Consider the following 16,757-nt stretch of genomic DNA (forward strand, 5'->3'; position numbering starts at 1 on the left):
AATTAAAATATTGGGATGTTTTATGGAAGAGGCTGAGAAAAATATAACTATAATTTAAACGCTTTTCGACCATTCCTGTTGTATTTACTTCATACATTACATTAACATTGTACAGATTATTTTAACCACAAAAGTAATGAGCCATGGTTCGGTATATCTAGTCTCAATGGCAGGAGGCCAAGGTCTGCTGTATGCCACTTAGTAAATCCAGTGGGGTACATGGGGGTCGGGCTTTATTTAAGCATGTCAGTCTTGATAAATCCCCCCCCCCATTGTGTAAGCTGATAAGGAAGGTTTACTGTAACTTAAGCTGCCTTCGGCTGCCTTTTGGTTCTATTTTGGTTTAGAATATACAACCCCTGTCAGGACTCAGATCACAGTGAGATGCAGAAGAGACACGGAGAGTGTACCCTAAGCTCAGCCCCGCCCACTGTCCCTGCCTACTTGCAGCTATCTGCCCTAAAGTGGCAGTGGGCAACTGGGTGGCAGTCCCTGGCCTGAAACAAAAAGACAAGACAAGATGAACAAACACAATAAGAATTGTCAGCTATCCGTGTCACAATGGTCGGGCAGCAAAAGTACAAAATCGGATCCAAATGCGTAGTCAAATAACAGGCAATAAGGTCAGGGGCAGGCAGCAAGCAAGGGAGGTCAAAGATACAAAGCAGGAATCAGGAGATACAAAGAAACAGAACCCAAAAGCAGGCAGAGACTAACTCAATAACCAGCTAAGTACAGGCAGAAACAAAGATCTTAAATAGGAGACCAGGAACCCAGTCCAGAAGGTAAGTTGATTGGAGGAACCAGCTGTCAATCACAGAGGCAAAACCAGGTTAACCCTTACCTGACCAGAGGAAACTAGCAGAACAGACACAGGTGAAGAATGAAAACAATTAGCAGAACAGAAGGCATAAGACACAGTTCAGACTGGGCACAAACAAAAGCAAATAAAAAAAAAAGAATAGTTTGAAAGTTATGGCCAAAAGCGTAGTCTTGGTAGTACCTTACGAACCGAGGACTGCGTCAAAGTTCCATCACATGCATTGATAACAATCCCATCGTCAACCTATATGTGGTTACCAGATAATTCTAACAATTTTTCGGGAGGACATCAGGCTGTAAACCAAACCCACACAAGCACCATCCGGTTCCAAGGACATCAAGGGACATGGGGGGACATTTATTAAGACTGGTGTACTCATAAGCAACTCACCCTGCTGGAATTACTAAGAGGCGCACACCTCTTGGGTAAAGCTGGTGGGACCTGCACCTACCAAAGGCTCCTGAGTAGGTGTAGATTTCTGCCATGATTTCCATCGGCTAGCCATGGAGAAGGTAAAAATCTGTGCGTTCTCCGTGGCATATGCCAGGGGTGCAACACTTATAAATGTCCCCCATTGTGCTCCCAGCATAACTCCTGTTTGTTTGTTTTAAACAGGTCCCACAAAGAAGCACTTTTTCTCTATTTCTACTAGAAAACAATTGTTAATTCGAATTTGCTAACAAAGTTACATTACACTATATCAAACCTTTTAGTCAATTTAAAAGTAACACCACTGCACACATCACTGACCAAGCCTAGAAAGCTTTTCTATAGGAGTCAATAGGCTAAGATCCATTCTATTGTTTTCCATGTCAATGGGGCAGTAATGCATATCATTAACTGCTGTACAGAAAGCTCAGACAATATTGCTTTAAAAAAATGAAGCAAAAGAAATTACAACTTTCCCTTCTAGGTTAGGTTTATAGTAGGTTAATATGGCCATATTTTACAGCCTTATTACTCCCACAAGTCTAGGTTAGACCATATCTCTGATCAGTCAGTCACTAGACCTGTTGTTAGCTTGTAGCGCTAACAAGGCTATAAAAAATATGGCTATTGTAAACCAGGCCCCGGAGATGAAAGCATCAGATCACCGCAGCATACAAAATGTTTGTGGTGCACCAAATAGACTTTTATAATTTGTCATGCACTGAATGCACACATACAATACACTAATCTTCATTAAGCTTTTGCCATGTATATTCAGACAACAATTTCAAAGTCTAACTCCATTGACAAAATTCAGGTTTCTCTGGAATTATCGCTTATATTTAGTGTTTAGCAAACCTGTCAAAATTTTGGATTCTGCAACATTATGTGAACCTGAACACTCAGCATATGATTCCCTGCGGCTGCAAAAGTATGATGCCACCTTAAAGCTGCCAGGAAAACATGGAAACAGCCATAGGCTATATTCCCACTATATTTTTTGTCAGTTGGATGTCTTTTTATTTCATTTTTTTTTTTTTATGACTGTGATTTTGGCGCCCGCCAAAACATGTCCGCTTTTTCCAGAATTAATAGGGAGTGTTTTTTTCAGGACTCCCTTGGGAGGCATCCAACTTTTGCAGCCCCTAAGCATTCTGGTTTCGATAATGTTGTTGAACCCGAACATTTTGACAGGTTCACTTAACACTACTTATATCTCACATGTCACACTCATGTGGGTTTAGGAAACCTTTGTAACACAACCCTGTAGTTTAGCTTCTTGGACCCCACTCGAGTATGACATTGAGGGAGTAAAATATTAGCTTTATCGGTCTTTAAGGCTAGGTTCACACTGCGTTTTCAGCATCCGTTTAACGGATCCGTTTTTTTTAACGTCCAGAAAAATAGGGTCAGCAACGTTTTTTGGTCCGTTTTGGTCCGCCAAAAAAAACGGATCCCTTTTTTTTATAATGGAAGTCAATGGAAAAACGGATGCACACAAATGAATCCGTTTTTTGCAATCCGTTTTTCATGCGTTTTTTGCAAAAAACGGATGCGTTAAACGGATGCTGAAAACGCAGTGTGAACCTAGCCTAAGACAGTTTTAAGTTCAATAGAAATGGCGAAACACAAGTCTAACAACTAAGGCAAAAAAGTCAGGAGACTCTTTTTTTTTTTCTTTAGAAGGTGCATTTTTAAAATATTTTTTGCCAAAACTGTTATTCTATATTATTTGAAAACATTGCCCGAAGGTGAAACTACAGCAAAAAAGACAAAGAATTTCAGCAAACTGTAGATATCCCTGCAGATAAATTATAAACTAAAATAAACCTATAAAAATATATATACTGTATAAAAGCTTTACAAACTTTAAAGTGTCACGGTCGTTATAATTTTTAAAATTTAAATCAACAGTAGATGTGATATAAAGCAAGTTTGCAATATACATTCATTATTTTTGTTATCATGCTGATAACGACAGTGACACTTAAAGGCCATGTTCCCATACCGTGTTTTCTTGGCCATTTTATTTTAGGGACAAATTCCGCCAAAATGATGGCTGCCCAAAAAGGAGGCTGTAAAACAGCCAAAAAAAATGGTGCTGAAACATGGCCTAAATCTTTTTAAAACCTGGTGGTGTACTTGCTTTGGGACATTGCATACTCCTACCCACTGTATTTATAATGGCACCAAGTGTCATGTAGAAAAATATATGAAACTGCTTGAACCTAGGGAGGCTAAGCAGGTAAATGGGCACTGTCATAGGCAAAAATGTTTGATATGTCATAGAAACATATCAAAAACTTTGATCTGTTGGGATCTGAGTGTTTAGACCCTGAGCTATCAGGAGAATGAGCAGGGTGACGTCCATCGCCAGTGCATTTTCTCCCAGGTCCCTGTCATATGAACGAGACAAATTGCTCATAGAGCAGGGTGAGAGATGAGTGACAGCATGTATCTCTCTCTCTACTTGTTGTCAGGTCGAAACACTGTGTTTTTATCTCTGTGACATGTCAAAAGTTTTTTTTCATGACAGGTATCCTTTAAGTCCAAGAAGTTTGAATTGTGATTTATAGGGGGAAACAAATTACAATTTTTATGAATGTCAGATTGTCTTGCAACAAAAACCCCTGTACAATGGAAAGTCAGTAATCATTTAAAGATAAGAATGGAAATCTTTGCATAACCAGGGTTATGTGAAAAGCAATTTTTGTGACAAAATCAGACATAGCTGTGTCAGTTTCAATACAATGTGTCCCCTCCCCAAAAATCAATGCTGCACTTGGCGAGCTGTCCAGCTGTGTGCAGACATGGTATATTCAGACAGACACATGCATATATGCATGAATCCTGTATTTTCTGCATTATGGGTCTTCCGTTCTTCTATTACGTTTTTCTTATTCCATTAATTTTAACTTTCCAAATAAACATTTTTTTTCTCATAAAGAAGAAACCTGTGTTTTTTTCACAGTTGATGCCAACCCTCTAAGGCATAAGAGGAAGCATTTAACTGCTCACAGACTCCTACACATTTGGATCTGCCAGTTACTTTTCTTCAACACACCATGCTTAATAGTCCCTACATTCTGGGTTTGGCGACAATGTTGACTTAAGCAGAATCAGCTTGCAGTCCGGCTACAAATCCAATGTCTTTAGGCGGCCTCTGGTTTTCTCTTCCCCTTCAATGTTTTCGCTCTCAACAATGACCCCTTTCAGTCTTGTCCAGGTACAGAACCTTCACCAAGTCTTCCAGTTCTGTCCGGCAAATTCGAGTTTCACACATGTGGCTGATCTGAGCTTCACCTTCGCTGAAGATTTTCCACTGGCCTGAAAATACATAAGCAAGTGGTTACTTGGTGGTTTAAAGGGAATCTGCCACCTGGTTTATGCTGCCCTATCTAGCAGCATAAAGTCACACACACCCTGATTTAATCAGCTGTAGATTTTATAAACTCACAGGCTGCAGCACTGGAGTCCTTACACTGATGTACGACAGCTCTGGAGTTGTCAGTATTTATTAGCATTAGCCTATCTCCTCCCTCCCTCTGTTGATTCATACTATTCACCCTATGTAATGAAATGGGAGATAGCGGGGGCGGAGCAAGCCACCAATGTGAGCAGACGCACATGTGGTGAGCTCCGTCCACACAGCCGACAATACAGCCTGTAATTCGCCTTGCCTGCCAAATCTTTATATGGGGAAGACGTCCAAGGCACCCCTGCAACAACCTGATCCCGCTGCTCACCCGAAATTGGGTCGTCGGACCCTGGACTGGTACCTGTTCCCGGGCCCTGCTGTATCCCGGCGCTCCCCGCCTCACCTCAGGAGACCGCGCCGCTGCCTGGACCGGGACCATAGCCGATCCACTGGACCCCGGCCGCCAGCACTCAGATCGGGCTCCCCAGACGCAGGCGACCCCCCCTCGTGGATCCCAGCGGGCGACAGGTTAGGAGCGGTGGGGGAGAGCGCTGAGGAGACGACGAGCGGTGGGGAACGGGCGCCATCTTGTCCCAGCTCTCCTGCAGACCCCGGCCTTCTGGAGGGAGAAGCGCCATCTAGGGGGAACCCCCAGCAGACCTACAACCTGCGGACACTCACCTCCCGCCCTGGGGTGCTGGGCCCGACTGGCTTCACCCCGCTGCCTCGGCCCGTCTCGGACCTGGAGCCGGCAACAGTGAGTACTGGGGGGACCACGTGCGAGGAAGGTCCGGCGCCATCTTGCGCCAGCAGCGGAACAGCGCTATCCCCCCTGGCAGACCACCTGCAGCCACTCTTCAGGCCGGCTGCGTGTCCCATAACTCACACAGCCCCCCCTGACTGCTCGGCCTTTCCCCTTGGGACATTACCCACCATCCGGGACCCCGATCCCCACTCACACCGTCTACTTGACCCTCCTGAGGTTCAGCAGGGATCCCAGGACTTATTTGGAGACACTCAGCTAGCTCCAACGCCCGCAACGCACTATCCGGGGCCGGCTGCTAGCACTACTGCTGCTATGTCTGCAGCTCCCAAACCTCCCAGGGGGGATAAAACCAAACCACAGAAAGCCTTGCAGACGCCCCATAAGCAGAAACATAAGGGGACTCAAAATAGTGCTGCGACACTACTCCCTGACCAGTGGTCGCAGCAGGGGGACTCTGACTCCGACTCCTCTCACCCGGATCCTCAGTCTAAGCACGATATGCAACGGCTACTATCCCAACTACCTACTAAAAGTGACTTTGAGGCTCTCGTTACTAAAGTACAAAATGCATGCAGGGCGGAAATTTCTGAGCTGCGGAAGGACATGCAGCATATTACTTCCAGGGTGGAGACTCTAGAAAACGAACAAGATCGCTCCCGATCTTATACGGCCCAGCTACGGGACACCGTTGCTCTCCAAGCCACAGCTTTGAACGACATGCAGCGTCATTTGGAAGACCTCGATAATCGAGGTAGGCGCAACAACATTCGTGTGAGGGGCCTCCCTGAGGCCACGCAGGCTGAAGATTTACATGAGACACTAGAAGCTATCTTTAATAGTATCCTGGGGGAACGTCCGAGTCATAAAATCAAGTTGGACAGAGCCCATCGGGCTTTGAGGCCGAGGGCTGCTGCAGGCTCTCCGAGAGATGTTATTTGCTGTGTCCATGATTATACCTTGAAAGAGCGCATTATGCAGAAATCTCGCCAGCTCAAGGACTTTGACTTCGATGGCGCCCCTGTCCAGCTTTATCCTGACTTATCCTGGCTCACCCTACAAAAAAGACGCTGCTTACGCCCCCTACTGGCGATCCTCCGTGACCATCAAGTCACCTACCGCTGGAGCTTTCCCTTTGCATTAATAGCGCGTAGAGACGGCAGATCTGCCACCCTCAAAGACCTCAGCGACCTTGAAGCTTTCTGCGCCTCTCTGGAAATCCCGACACCTAAACTTGTGGACTGGACTCTCGCTACCCCTCCACACCCCCCTCCAACAGTGTGGCAGGCTGTATCACAGAAGCGGCGCAGATCTCCACCTCACGCCCCCTCTCCCCCGGCCGGTGGCCCACATGGTCACCCCACATGAACTGTGCTGTGATATCCTTTATGTCCTATGGCAGGCAATCTACTGTTCATATTTTTTTTTTTCTCTCAATAGGCTGTACTCTAGTATAATCCTAAGCTACATAGCTGTGTGGACGAGATCCACAATGTCATTGACACTATATTTCTCTTAAGTTTGCTCCTTGTTGGCTCCTCCCTTACCCCCATGGGGCTTTTCTCTTGGTTACCTCCACCCGTCTCTGGTGTGGAGTGTTGCCCCCACCCGTGCATACTTGGCGCGGGTTTTTGGTCCAGTGCCATTGCTTTGCTAGTTTTGATTTTAGTTCCTTTGTTACTTCCCTTGTGGTGTTTTTGTTCCCCTCCCTCCCTTTTGTTTCTTACCTTTCTCTTGCAGGTGCATCTCGAGACATGGTTCCCTCATATATTACAGATCTTGGTCATCCCATGCGGGCTGAGTTCAGTCATACCACCTCTGTCATCAGCTGTAGTTGGTAAGTGGGGACACATAGCTTCCGTCACTCTCCATCCCTTCCCATGGCTAGGCTAGTCTCCTTAAATGTCAGGGGGTTAAACTCCAATGCTAAGAGGCGGCTACTCCTACAGGAATTGAACACGCTTCACGCAGATATAGCATTTATTCAAGAGACCCACTTTGATTCCTCAGCCAACTTCAAATTTGCTAGACATCAATACCCAATAGTGTATTCTGCTTCCAAGGGCTGCAAACAAGCTGGAGTAGCGATACTCCTCTCGCGCAATTGTCCTCTCCAGGTGACTACTGCTTTTTCTGACCCAGGGGGTAGGTTTGTCATTATAGAAGGTACCCTACAGGGCAAACCGATAACACTATGTAATCTTTATGCCCCCAATAGACTTCAAATTCCTTTCCTCAGGAGGGTGCTCAGGCGCCTAGCTAACTCCCCCCCAGCACCATTGGTCGTGGGTGGGGACTTTAATTTGCCCTTCTCAGAGAAAGCAGATAGGCACTCAGTACTGGGGTACCCCCCGTCTCCTGACCAATGCCGACTCTCTACGGAGTTTCGGAAACTGATACGCCTACATGGCTTGTATGACCTATGGCGTATTGAGCACCCTACTGAGGCAACCTATTCATTCTTCTCTCACCCTCGTAACACACATACAAGGATAGACTATTTCTTTGGGAATGTCCCTATAGTCAGATTACTCAAGGGGTCGGACATAGGCCCGATCTCATGGTCAGATCATGGCCCGGTGACTATCACACTGGCCTCCCTTCTCTCCCCCACGCGTCAGTGCCACTGGCGCTTGAATGAATCTTTACTGAAACATCAAATCCCTAGAGATTCTATCAAGAACTGCCTCACTTCTTACTTTTCTGAGAATGAGGGAACAGTGACCTCTCAAGCTGTATTGTGGGAGGCACATAAGGCTGTGATCCGTGGCCACTGCATAGCTCTTAGTGCTAAATACAAAAAAGATAGACAGGCCCAAATGGTCACTGCTAGGAAACGGATTAAGGACCTGGAGACAGCTTTGGTAGCCCGCCCTGCGGTGAGTACCCTGCGTAGATTGATAGCGGCACGAGCCCTCCTCCGAGACTTAGCCATGCACAAGGTAGAGCGTTTGCTCCTCTATTCGAAGCAAAGGTTCTACGAAAAAGGGAACAAAGCCCACACACTCCTGGCTCGCATGCTCACTGAACGCACGGCTGCTCAGTCTCCGCAGGCTCTCAAAGACCGCATGGGCACGCTCCGCTTCCATCCCTCAGAGATTGCTTCCATTTTTACTGACTATTTTTCCAAACTATACTCCCTCCCATCCTCTCTACCCCTAGATCTAGAAGCCAGGACCCAAAAGATCGGAGAATTCTTAGCTCAATGCAGTTTACCCAAACTCCCGGCTGAGGCCCTAGTAGATCTTAACTCCCCGATCACCTCTGAGGAGCTGGAGGAGGTCCTAAAGGCCCTTCCCTCTGGCAAATCCCCGGGCCCGGATGGATTCACCTACCTGTACTATAAGGTATACTCTACAGAGCTGATCCCACGCTTAGTTCCCCTTTTCAACTCCTTCTTAGAAGGCTCTCCCATACCATCCACCATGCTTCATTCCCTTATTACTCTACTCCCTAAGCCTGGCAAAGACCCACAAGAGTGTGCTAGTTATCGGCCCATAGCATTGCTAAACGCTGATCTCAAGCTATTTACCAAAATTTTGGCCAACCGCCTTGGTTACTGGCTACCTTCCTTGATTGATGCTGACCAAGTGGGCTTTGTATCTGGGCGACAGGGAGGAGATAATACGCGACGGGCAGTGGACATAGTGGACGCTGTCAATCTACAATCGGACCAGGCCCTACTGCTTAGCCTTGACGCTGAAAAGGCGTTTGATCGCCTAGGCTGGCCTTTTCTTTTTGAAACCCTGCAGTGTTTTGGTTTCTCGGGATCTTTCCTAACGGCTATCCGCAGCCTCTACTCTAGGCCAACTGCGTCTATTAAGTCTCCCCACCATCAATCAGAAACGTTCCCCCTGTCTAATGGCACCCGCCAGGGCTGCCCGCTATCCCCGCTGCTTTTTGTTCTATGTATAGAACCCCTGGCGGCGGCTATTAGAAGTAATGGAGATATTGCAGGGGTGAATATCCGGGGGAAGGAGTTCAAAATTATGCTCTTTGCAGACGACGTCTTGCTTACACTGACTAATCCGCATATTACCCTTCCAGTTCTGCAGGATTTGTTAAAAGCATTCGGACTAGTGTCTGGATATAAAGTAAACACGTCCAAGACCGAGGCCATGCCTTTAAATATACCGGACCCGACTTTTCAACGCCTACGCTCGAACTTCCAATATAAGTGGTCCCCCACCTCTATACGGTACCTGGGAGTCAACTTAGCACCATCTTACAACTTACTGTATTCAGCTAATTACCCTGCCTTGTTTAAAGATATTAGGTTGCTACTAACTAAATGGAAAAAGCATTATATCTCCCTCCTGGGTAGAGTCGCAGCGGTCAAGATGACCATTCTCCCCAAAGTATTATATTATTTCGAAACTCTCCCGACCAAAGTCCCTATGCGCGAGCTTAAATCCCTTCAGACTGCACTATTCAAGTTCATCTGGAATGATAAGCGGCACAGAATACCTAAATCAGTTATGATGTCTAGCAAATTGCAGGGAGGCCTGGCTGTCCCCAATCTAATACATTATTATTGGGCGGCCCATCTAAGGCCCGTTGTCTCCTGGTCCAGATACCATGCATATAATAAGTGGACAGAGATTGAGAAGAGATGGCTAGCGCCTATGCATCCAAACTCTCTGTTGTGGCACCAGACCCAACCCCCTCCTCTCCCCACCGGCCGCCTCCTGGGCCCCATAGGGTTTACCAAGTCTATCTGGTCTATTTGCACATCTAAATTCAAGTTGGTATCACCAGCCCCCCCATTAACTTCATTCCTGCTTCATCCATCCTTCCCCCCGGGACTGGAGTCCGGAGTGGTCCGAACCTGGGGGAAAAATAAACTCTTCCAGTTTGCAGACGTAGTGGACCCCGTTGCTCGCACGCTGTTGCCCTTTGAAAAATTAGCTGAAAAGCATAACCTGCCCTCCTCAGAGCGATACACTTATCTGCAGCTCCAGCATTACATGAGGACATGCTTAGGAACCGCTGCAGTGTCCAGGCCGACGGCGTTTGAGCAACGGGTTCGTACCGGCCCCTCGGCCAAGGGTCTAATCTCGGACATCTATAAAATCTTGGGATCCCCTAAGGAGGATACTCCAGTCCGCCACAAATATATGGATAGATGGGAGGCGGCCCTGGGACGGGAAATCTCTCCGGAATGTTGGTCAATTATCTGGGATAGGGCAGCCACCTCCTCTATCTGTGTCACCTACAAAGAGACCCAATATAAACTGATGACAATGTGGTATCACACACCAGAGCTCTTGCATAAACTGAATGGGAGTATTCCTCCCACGTGTTGGAGATGCCTGCGAGCAGTGGGCTCCATTTATCACATTTTCTGGACCTGCCCAGTGGTCAAAGACTACTGGATGTCTTTTTGCAATAATCTTTCTTCCATGTTCCCCCACCCTATCCCTCGGGATCCACTGACCTGTTTGCTGAATCTCACCCCCAAAACCCTGGGTAAAAAACCCACCAAGCTTTTGCTAAACCTGTTGATGGCGGCTAAGACTCTGATAGCCCGGCACTGGAAACAGCAAACTCTCCCTCCTTTTGTAGATTTAGTAGCGAGAATTCAGGAAATACGTTCATTAGAATATCTCACGGCTTCATTAAATGAGAGATTGGACCCCTTTGAGCAAGTTTGGGCTCCGTGGGATGCGTACATCTCCGCACAAGGCTTCACATGTTAAGAGATCACCTGTATATTGTTCTCTCCTGGTACTCCTTCCTTCCCCCTCTCCTATTGTGTCTCTCCCCAGTCTTGTCCGATGGTCTGTCAAGTTTGTATAATAGTCTGCAACCCGAATGAGACATTTGTGATAACTCTGTGACACTTGGGTTAACTCTATGGGTAAACTGTTCTGGCTAGACGTTATACACTATACTTGCTTGATTTCTGCTGTTTGGGTTTACCTAGTTCTGTACTATCTGTTTTCCTGATTTACCTTGTGAAATTGTTTTCCTAAAATGTGTGTTTTAAATACAAAACTCTAATAAAAATACAATTTAAAAAAAAAAAAGAAATGGGAGATAGCAGTCAGTCACAGATGAGAATGTGAGGTTGACCCACAGCCTATGAATACAAGGCCACCAGGCTCACGCAGTGCTCAGCTAGCATTGCACTTAGTAAACTAAGATTTTATGAAAACTACTGCATATTGACAAGTGTGAGACCTACTGCTATAATCATGCTTTTCCCCCATTATATTATGTTGTCTTCAGATAGAGCTGCATAAAGATGGTGAGAGATTCCCTTTTGCCACTTTCATTCCAACCCCATGAGTCCTTGGGAAGGACCACTGTGGCTTCTCCCTGCCCCAGCAGCCTTGATTAATAGGGCTCTATATTTGGGTATAAGGAGAGATCTATCAATCCAGGCCAATGGAGAAGGCAGAAACCAACAGGGGCCACCGCAATGATTCAAGATTCAAGCAGTGAAAGTGATGACAGGTTGCCTTAAACTTAGTAAGAAACCATTGCAATATGGTTTGCAAAAGGTTTGGAATCTCCACTGTTTTCCATAATTCATGGAGTACACATCTCCCGGTCTCATTGCAGAAGTTGGGTTCTATAGTAAGTACATGGAACCTGAATGCAATGAGACGAATAGAGCAGCGAGCCAGCAATGCAAGACCTCTTTAGTAGATGCAGGCATATTCTTCATCTAATATTGTAAGACGATAAGAAGAGAACTGTGAAGCCCATAGGACTATAGAGATGACTATTTTTGTTGGGTTGTAATATAAAAAAGCACACAATTCTGATTGTTTTGTTTTTATTTTTGTTTTTATGGTGTTTACAATATTAGTATTATTCTGTGGGTCTGTATGGGTATATTGACACCACATTCATGCAGTTCATGTTATGTTTTCCAAATAAAATAACTTATTTATTTGGAGTTGTATTCTTTTTTTGAGAGACAAGCTGTATATTTTATTTGAAATAAAATTACTTTTATTTTTTTTTATTGTTTACATTTTTAGTTTTTTTTATGTAATTAATGGGTAAAGTTTGTTTTTGTTTTTTGTACCTTTCAGGCTATGTTCACACACCATACAAGAAAAGAAAAATATGGCCGTAATTGTAAGTTTAAAATACAGCCAAATTTTCAATGTAATTATACGTTCCACTGAAGTCAATAGGAAATAAGAACCTAACTTACTTGATAATATTAAAGGGGACCTAACAGCACATTACACAAGAATGATCCCAAGTATCTAGATAAAAAAACAAAACTAAAACTGGAACCAAAACTGCAGATAGAAAAAGGTCATATGTGGAGAGAATAATAAATACAGTATAATGTGATCTCACCCAACCATAAGCCACAAGGTCCACAGTTGCACTACTGGTTCCAATGCACAGGCCAGGGCTAGTAAGCACCAAATGGGTTAGTGCTCAGGGACCCTGTTACCCTTATACTGACCCTACCCCAAATTGTGTGAGCTAACTAGACATGAGCATCCATCAAAAACAATCAGGGAAAAACGAGGACATACACTCTGCAGTGGCACTGAATATGTGAACTCTCACTACAGTGTGAGCGAGAGGTATAATGTAGACACTGCCCTACACTAAGTAACAGTTAAGTTTTAGATTGTGCACCCAATTCTATGATTTTGATTAATCTGAGGAGTTTTTGACTGTTGGTGTATTGCATATTCAGTAATGGTAAATATTTAATTGTACGTTGTACTTTTTATTTTACTACAAGATGTACATACGCTGTGATATGTACAGCAGTTTGGGATTTTTTCCCTGTTTATTAGGTTTACTGTGCCGATACTAGACTTTCTGCTGCCTGAGGTGAAACTTGAAATGGTACCCCCCCACCCTGTGCCCACACTGTCCCATCACCCCTCCCCCCATCTTTGAAAATCCTAAGTAAGGCATGTGTAGAGAAAACCTTATAATAGCTTATAATAATAGGTGCAACTTCATCATCCTTGGTCTTAGTGAGGACAAGACAGGAACGTTTCCCATTCCAATTTTTTCTTGCTTCTCCAAGAATAAAAGCACCTGACATATAAAGATGTCAATGTATTGTGACTACTCATGGTGATCTTATTCATGGTCATACTACCAGTGTAGAGATGTCTGAAGCATGTAACAATATCGGCAAAGTGTTTGCAGTCCTGACTTCCTTGCAGTCTACAGTATGAGTCAGTGGCGTGTAGCAGACAGTATCATTTATGGCCACTCTACAAAACATGACGCCCTTCAGAGACTCTACAAATCTGCCGCCCTAAGCAATAAACTCATTTCGCCACATGGCAGAAACTGCCCTGGTTATATTATAATAGTTCAGACAATTCTGTGCATGGTGAGGCCAAAGATGTGTATTTTTTGAATTTTTAATAAAGGGAATCTCAGGAGTTTAGGCAATCCTAGCTGGCTGCTCGATTCTAATAAGACAGGGGATAGGGAGGTCACACTCACCTTACTTAGGTAACTTTAACTTTTATTCAAATGTAACTAAGGGCAATTGGTGCACTGGGGCAGTCCTTTAGCCTTTACTGCACTGATCTGCCCACCTACCTGCTATTGCACAGTGGACATTAGTCTTGAGTGACATCAGTAAGTTTCTGCAGGAACTGACGAGCAGATGAATTGGTGCACTGAGGGCTAAAGGACCTTCCCCAGTCAGGAAGGCATAGACAGTAGTAAACCACCCCTGCCTTCTCTACATAGGACCCGGCTGTCACTGTCAGCTGGACACTCTGCAAAATTTCACAAGGACGTTAAGAGAAAAAGAGGCGATCTAAAAATCCAGGGCTTGCAAGGAGTGATAGGAAAATAATAAAAAATCTATACTTGCTTGTCCTGGTGTCCCCAGCCCAGCAGTTCAATGTCACTGCTTACGGACCGCCATTGGCTTTCTGTGGCTCCCACTCCCACTCCCTCTTTTTTTTTTTTTTTATAAATAATGCACCTCAACTTACAAAAAAGGAGTGATATTATAAAGAAATGGGTAGAATAAAATGTTGTATTAGTAGATTTTAGGGCATGTGGTAGAACTGCCTCCGAGTCACATTACGCAACTCTTGAAAGTTCCAAACAAAATCCATGTTCTACTGATACATAAGACTATGTGATAATAAATAATAACATTTAACAACAATTAAAACCACATACATACTAGAAATACTTATACCATAATAATGCTGTCTATTATGTTCAGAGTTTTACACTGTTTCCAGTCATGCAGGACTTACTTGCTGTCGTCCGTGTTATCTGTTTAAATTCCTGCTGATCTTCAAATTCTTCCTTCGACATTTTTTCTGTGTAAAACTGGCGCAGAACACCTAACAAATACAAGGGTCCATTGTGTTTAGAATGAACAGAGCAAGTGTGTCTGGTTGTGTCTGGCTATGAGTGCTATAGCCCAGATGGGCAGCCTCACATGTTTTATTCCCTCATTACCTTTCTGGATTATCCACACGTGGATTTCTGCCACTGGAGGCTCTTCTGTCACCACTGCGATTTTCCTCACCGTCTCGCCTTCCTCTAGCAATACAGATTCAAAGACAGGGATGGTCTCCTCACAAATATAATCCTTGTCACCAGACTGTGGGTCAGGGGTTTCCTCTGTAATAATACAGGGGCAAAAAACGTATAGTTATCACACATTTCCACAAATAAAAGTAAGATATAAATTTTGGTGAGTATATGCAGCTTGGAAGAGCTCCTAACAAAATTATAGGGAACAGCATTGTCAGCAAATCCTTTAAGATATTGCTCCTAAAGGAATTTTTCTGTAGACAAAAACACTTATATCTCAGCAGCCAAAGGGGATTAAAGTTACCTGTGGTGTCCCTGTCAACCCTGCAAACATTTTATGCACTGTTTTATGGCATTCTGAGGTCTGTATTCCATTGGCAAACTATAGGCTATAATAAAGATCATTCTGAAGACATAGGGCATCTCAGGGAAAGTGTGGGTCAGCAACCCTGCCCTACTTACTGATACTGGGGAAACACAGTTTTTAACAATACATTAGAGAAATGCAGATAATGAAAGTTCTTCTTTTTATCTTTAACCCGTTTAAGGTGGCCATAAACCTTAAAGGGTTAGACACTTTATAGTAAAAATGCTCAGTGTACAGTATTATGCTGGGTTCACACTATGTATATTTCAGTCAGTATAATTCAATCAGTATTGAAACCAAAACCAGGAGTGGATTAAAAACACAGAAAGGATCTGTTCACACAATGTTGAAATTGAGTGGATGGCCGCCATTTAATGGCAAATATTTGCTGTTATTTTAGAACAACGGCTGTTGTATTGAAATAATGGCAGTTATTTACTGTTATATGGAGGCCATCCACTCAATTTCAACATTGTGTGAACATAGCCTTTCTGTGTTTTTAATCCACTCCTGGTTTTGGTTGCAATATGAGGACCACAATATTGACTAAAATATACGTAGTGTGAACCCAGCCATAGTAAGTATACTCACTGCATTTACTGACAGCTGCAGGCTGTTCTGTCCTGCTCTGTGGTGTTTCTGTCCATGAGATGGCTGACATGGAGGAGCATGTGACCATGCCCCACCCCCCAATGTCCACCACTGAGCCTGTATATGCCTATGGTGGGCACTGGGGTGGTGCAGGGCATGGTCACATGCTCCTCCATGTCAGCCATCTTATGGACAGAATCACCACAGAGCAGGGCAGCCCAGCCTGGATGAGGGGAGTCACTAGTGTGATTTTAGCTCTATGAGGTACACAGGGAGTTGCTGTCAGTACATTGAGTACAGTGAGTACACTTACTAATACTGTACACACCAACTGCAGAGGTTGGACAGAATCACTATAACATCTGATGGGAAATTGGCAATAGGGCAGCCTGGGCCTGGGCTGGTGAGAAAAAAGAACTGCATTCTTAGGGCTATCAGATGAGTGGATGTATGTTGTAATGTTATGTCTCAGGATTCTATGGACAATGTATTTGTTCTATGGATGTGTTGTTTCACAATTTACTCTCAATCAGAATGTCATGGGGCTTGGGATTTCCATGCCCTGACTATTACTATGCTATCTAAACCAACAGCCCCTAACAACCTGTACACTATGAACACAGAATGGTTTCTTATTTTTATTCACAAGCATTTCTGGTGCAGGGCACAACAGTCTACTAAACCTGATACACTGCTACTTGAACCAGGTAATAGTACATTGGTATTACATGAAGGAATACAAAAACAGAAACTAAGAGGGCATTTTTAGGGACAGTATTTTCAATCCCTACTTCTTTCTTTAAAGCTAGAGAGAATGGAGAGTACTAGAGATGAGCGAGTAGTGAAATATTCAACT

General features: G+C 44.4%; 1 protein-coding gene across 3 annotated transcripts in view; it reads right to left on the reverse strand.

Moving 5' to 3' along the window:
• Positions 1 to 2,851: 2,851 nt before the first annotated feature.
• Positions 2,852 to 16,757, reverse strand: part of CHRDL1 (chordin like 1) — a 79,478-nt gene continuing 65,572 nt past the window's right edge. For all 3 annotated transcript variants that reach the window (XM_069942695.1, XM_069942694.1, XM_069942693.1), the window contains 3 exons: positions 14,866 to 15,030; positions 14,658 to 14,747; positions 2,852 to 4,579 (listed from right to left, as the gene is read on the reverse strand). In XM_069942695.1, the coding sequence (XP_069798796.1) occupies positions 4,449 to 4,579; positions 14,658 to 14,747; positions 14,866 to 15,030 (386 nt within the window). In that variant the 3' untranslated portion in view covers positions 2,852 to 4,448. The remainder of the gene's footprint in view (positions 4,580 to 14,657; positions 14,748 to 14,865; positions 15,031 to 16,757) is intronic.

The sequence above is a fragment of the Dendropsophus ebraccatus genome, chromosome 10 (assembly GCF_027789765.1).
Source record: "Dendropsophus ebraccatus isolate aDenEbr1 chromosome 10, aDenEbr1.pat, whole genome shotgun sequence".
Lineage (NCBI taxonomy): Eukaryota > Metazoa > Chordata > Amphibia > Anura > Hylidae > Dendropsophus > Dendropsophus ebraccatus.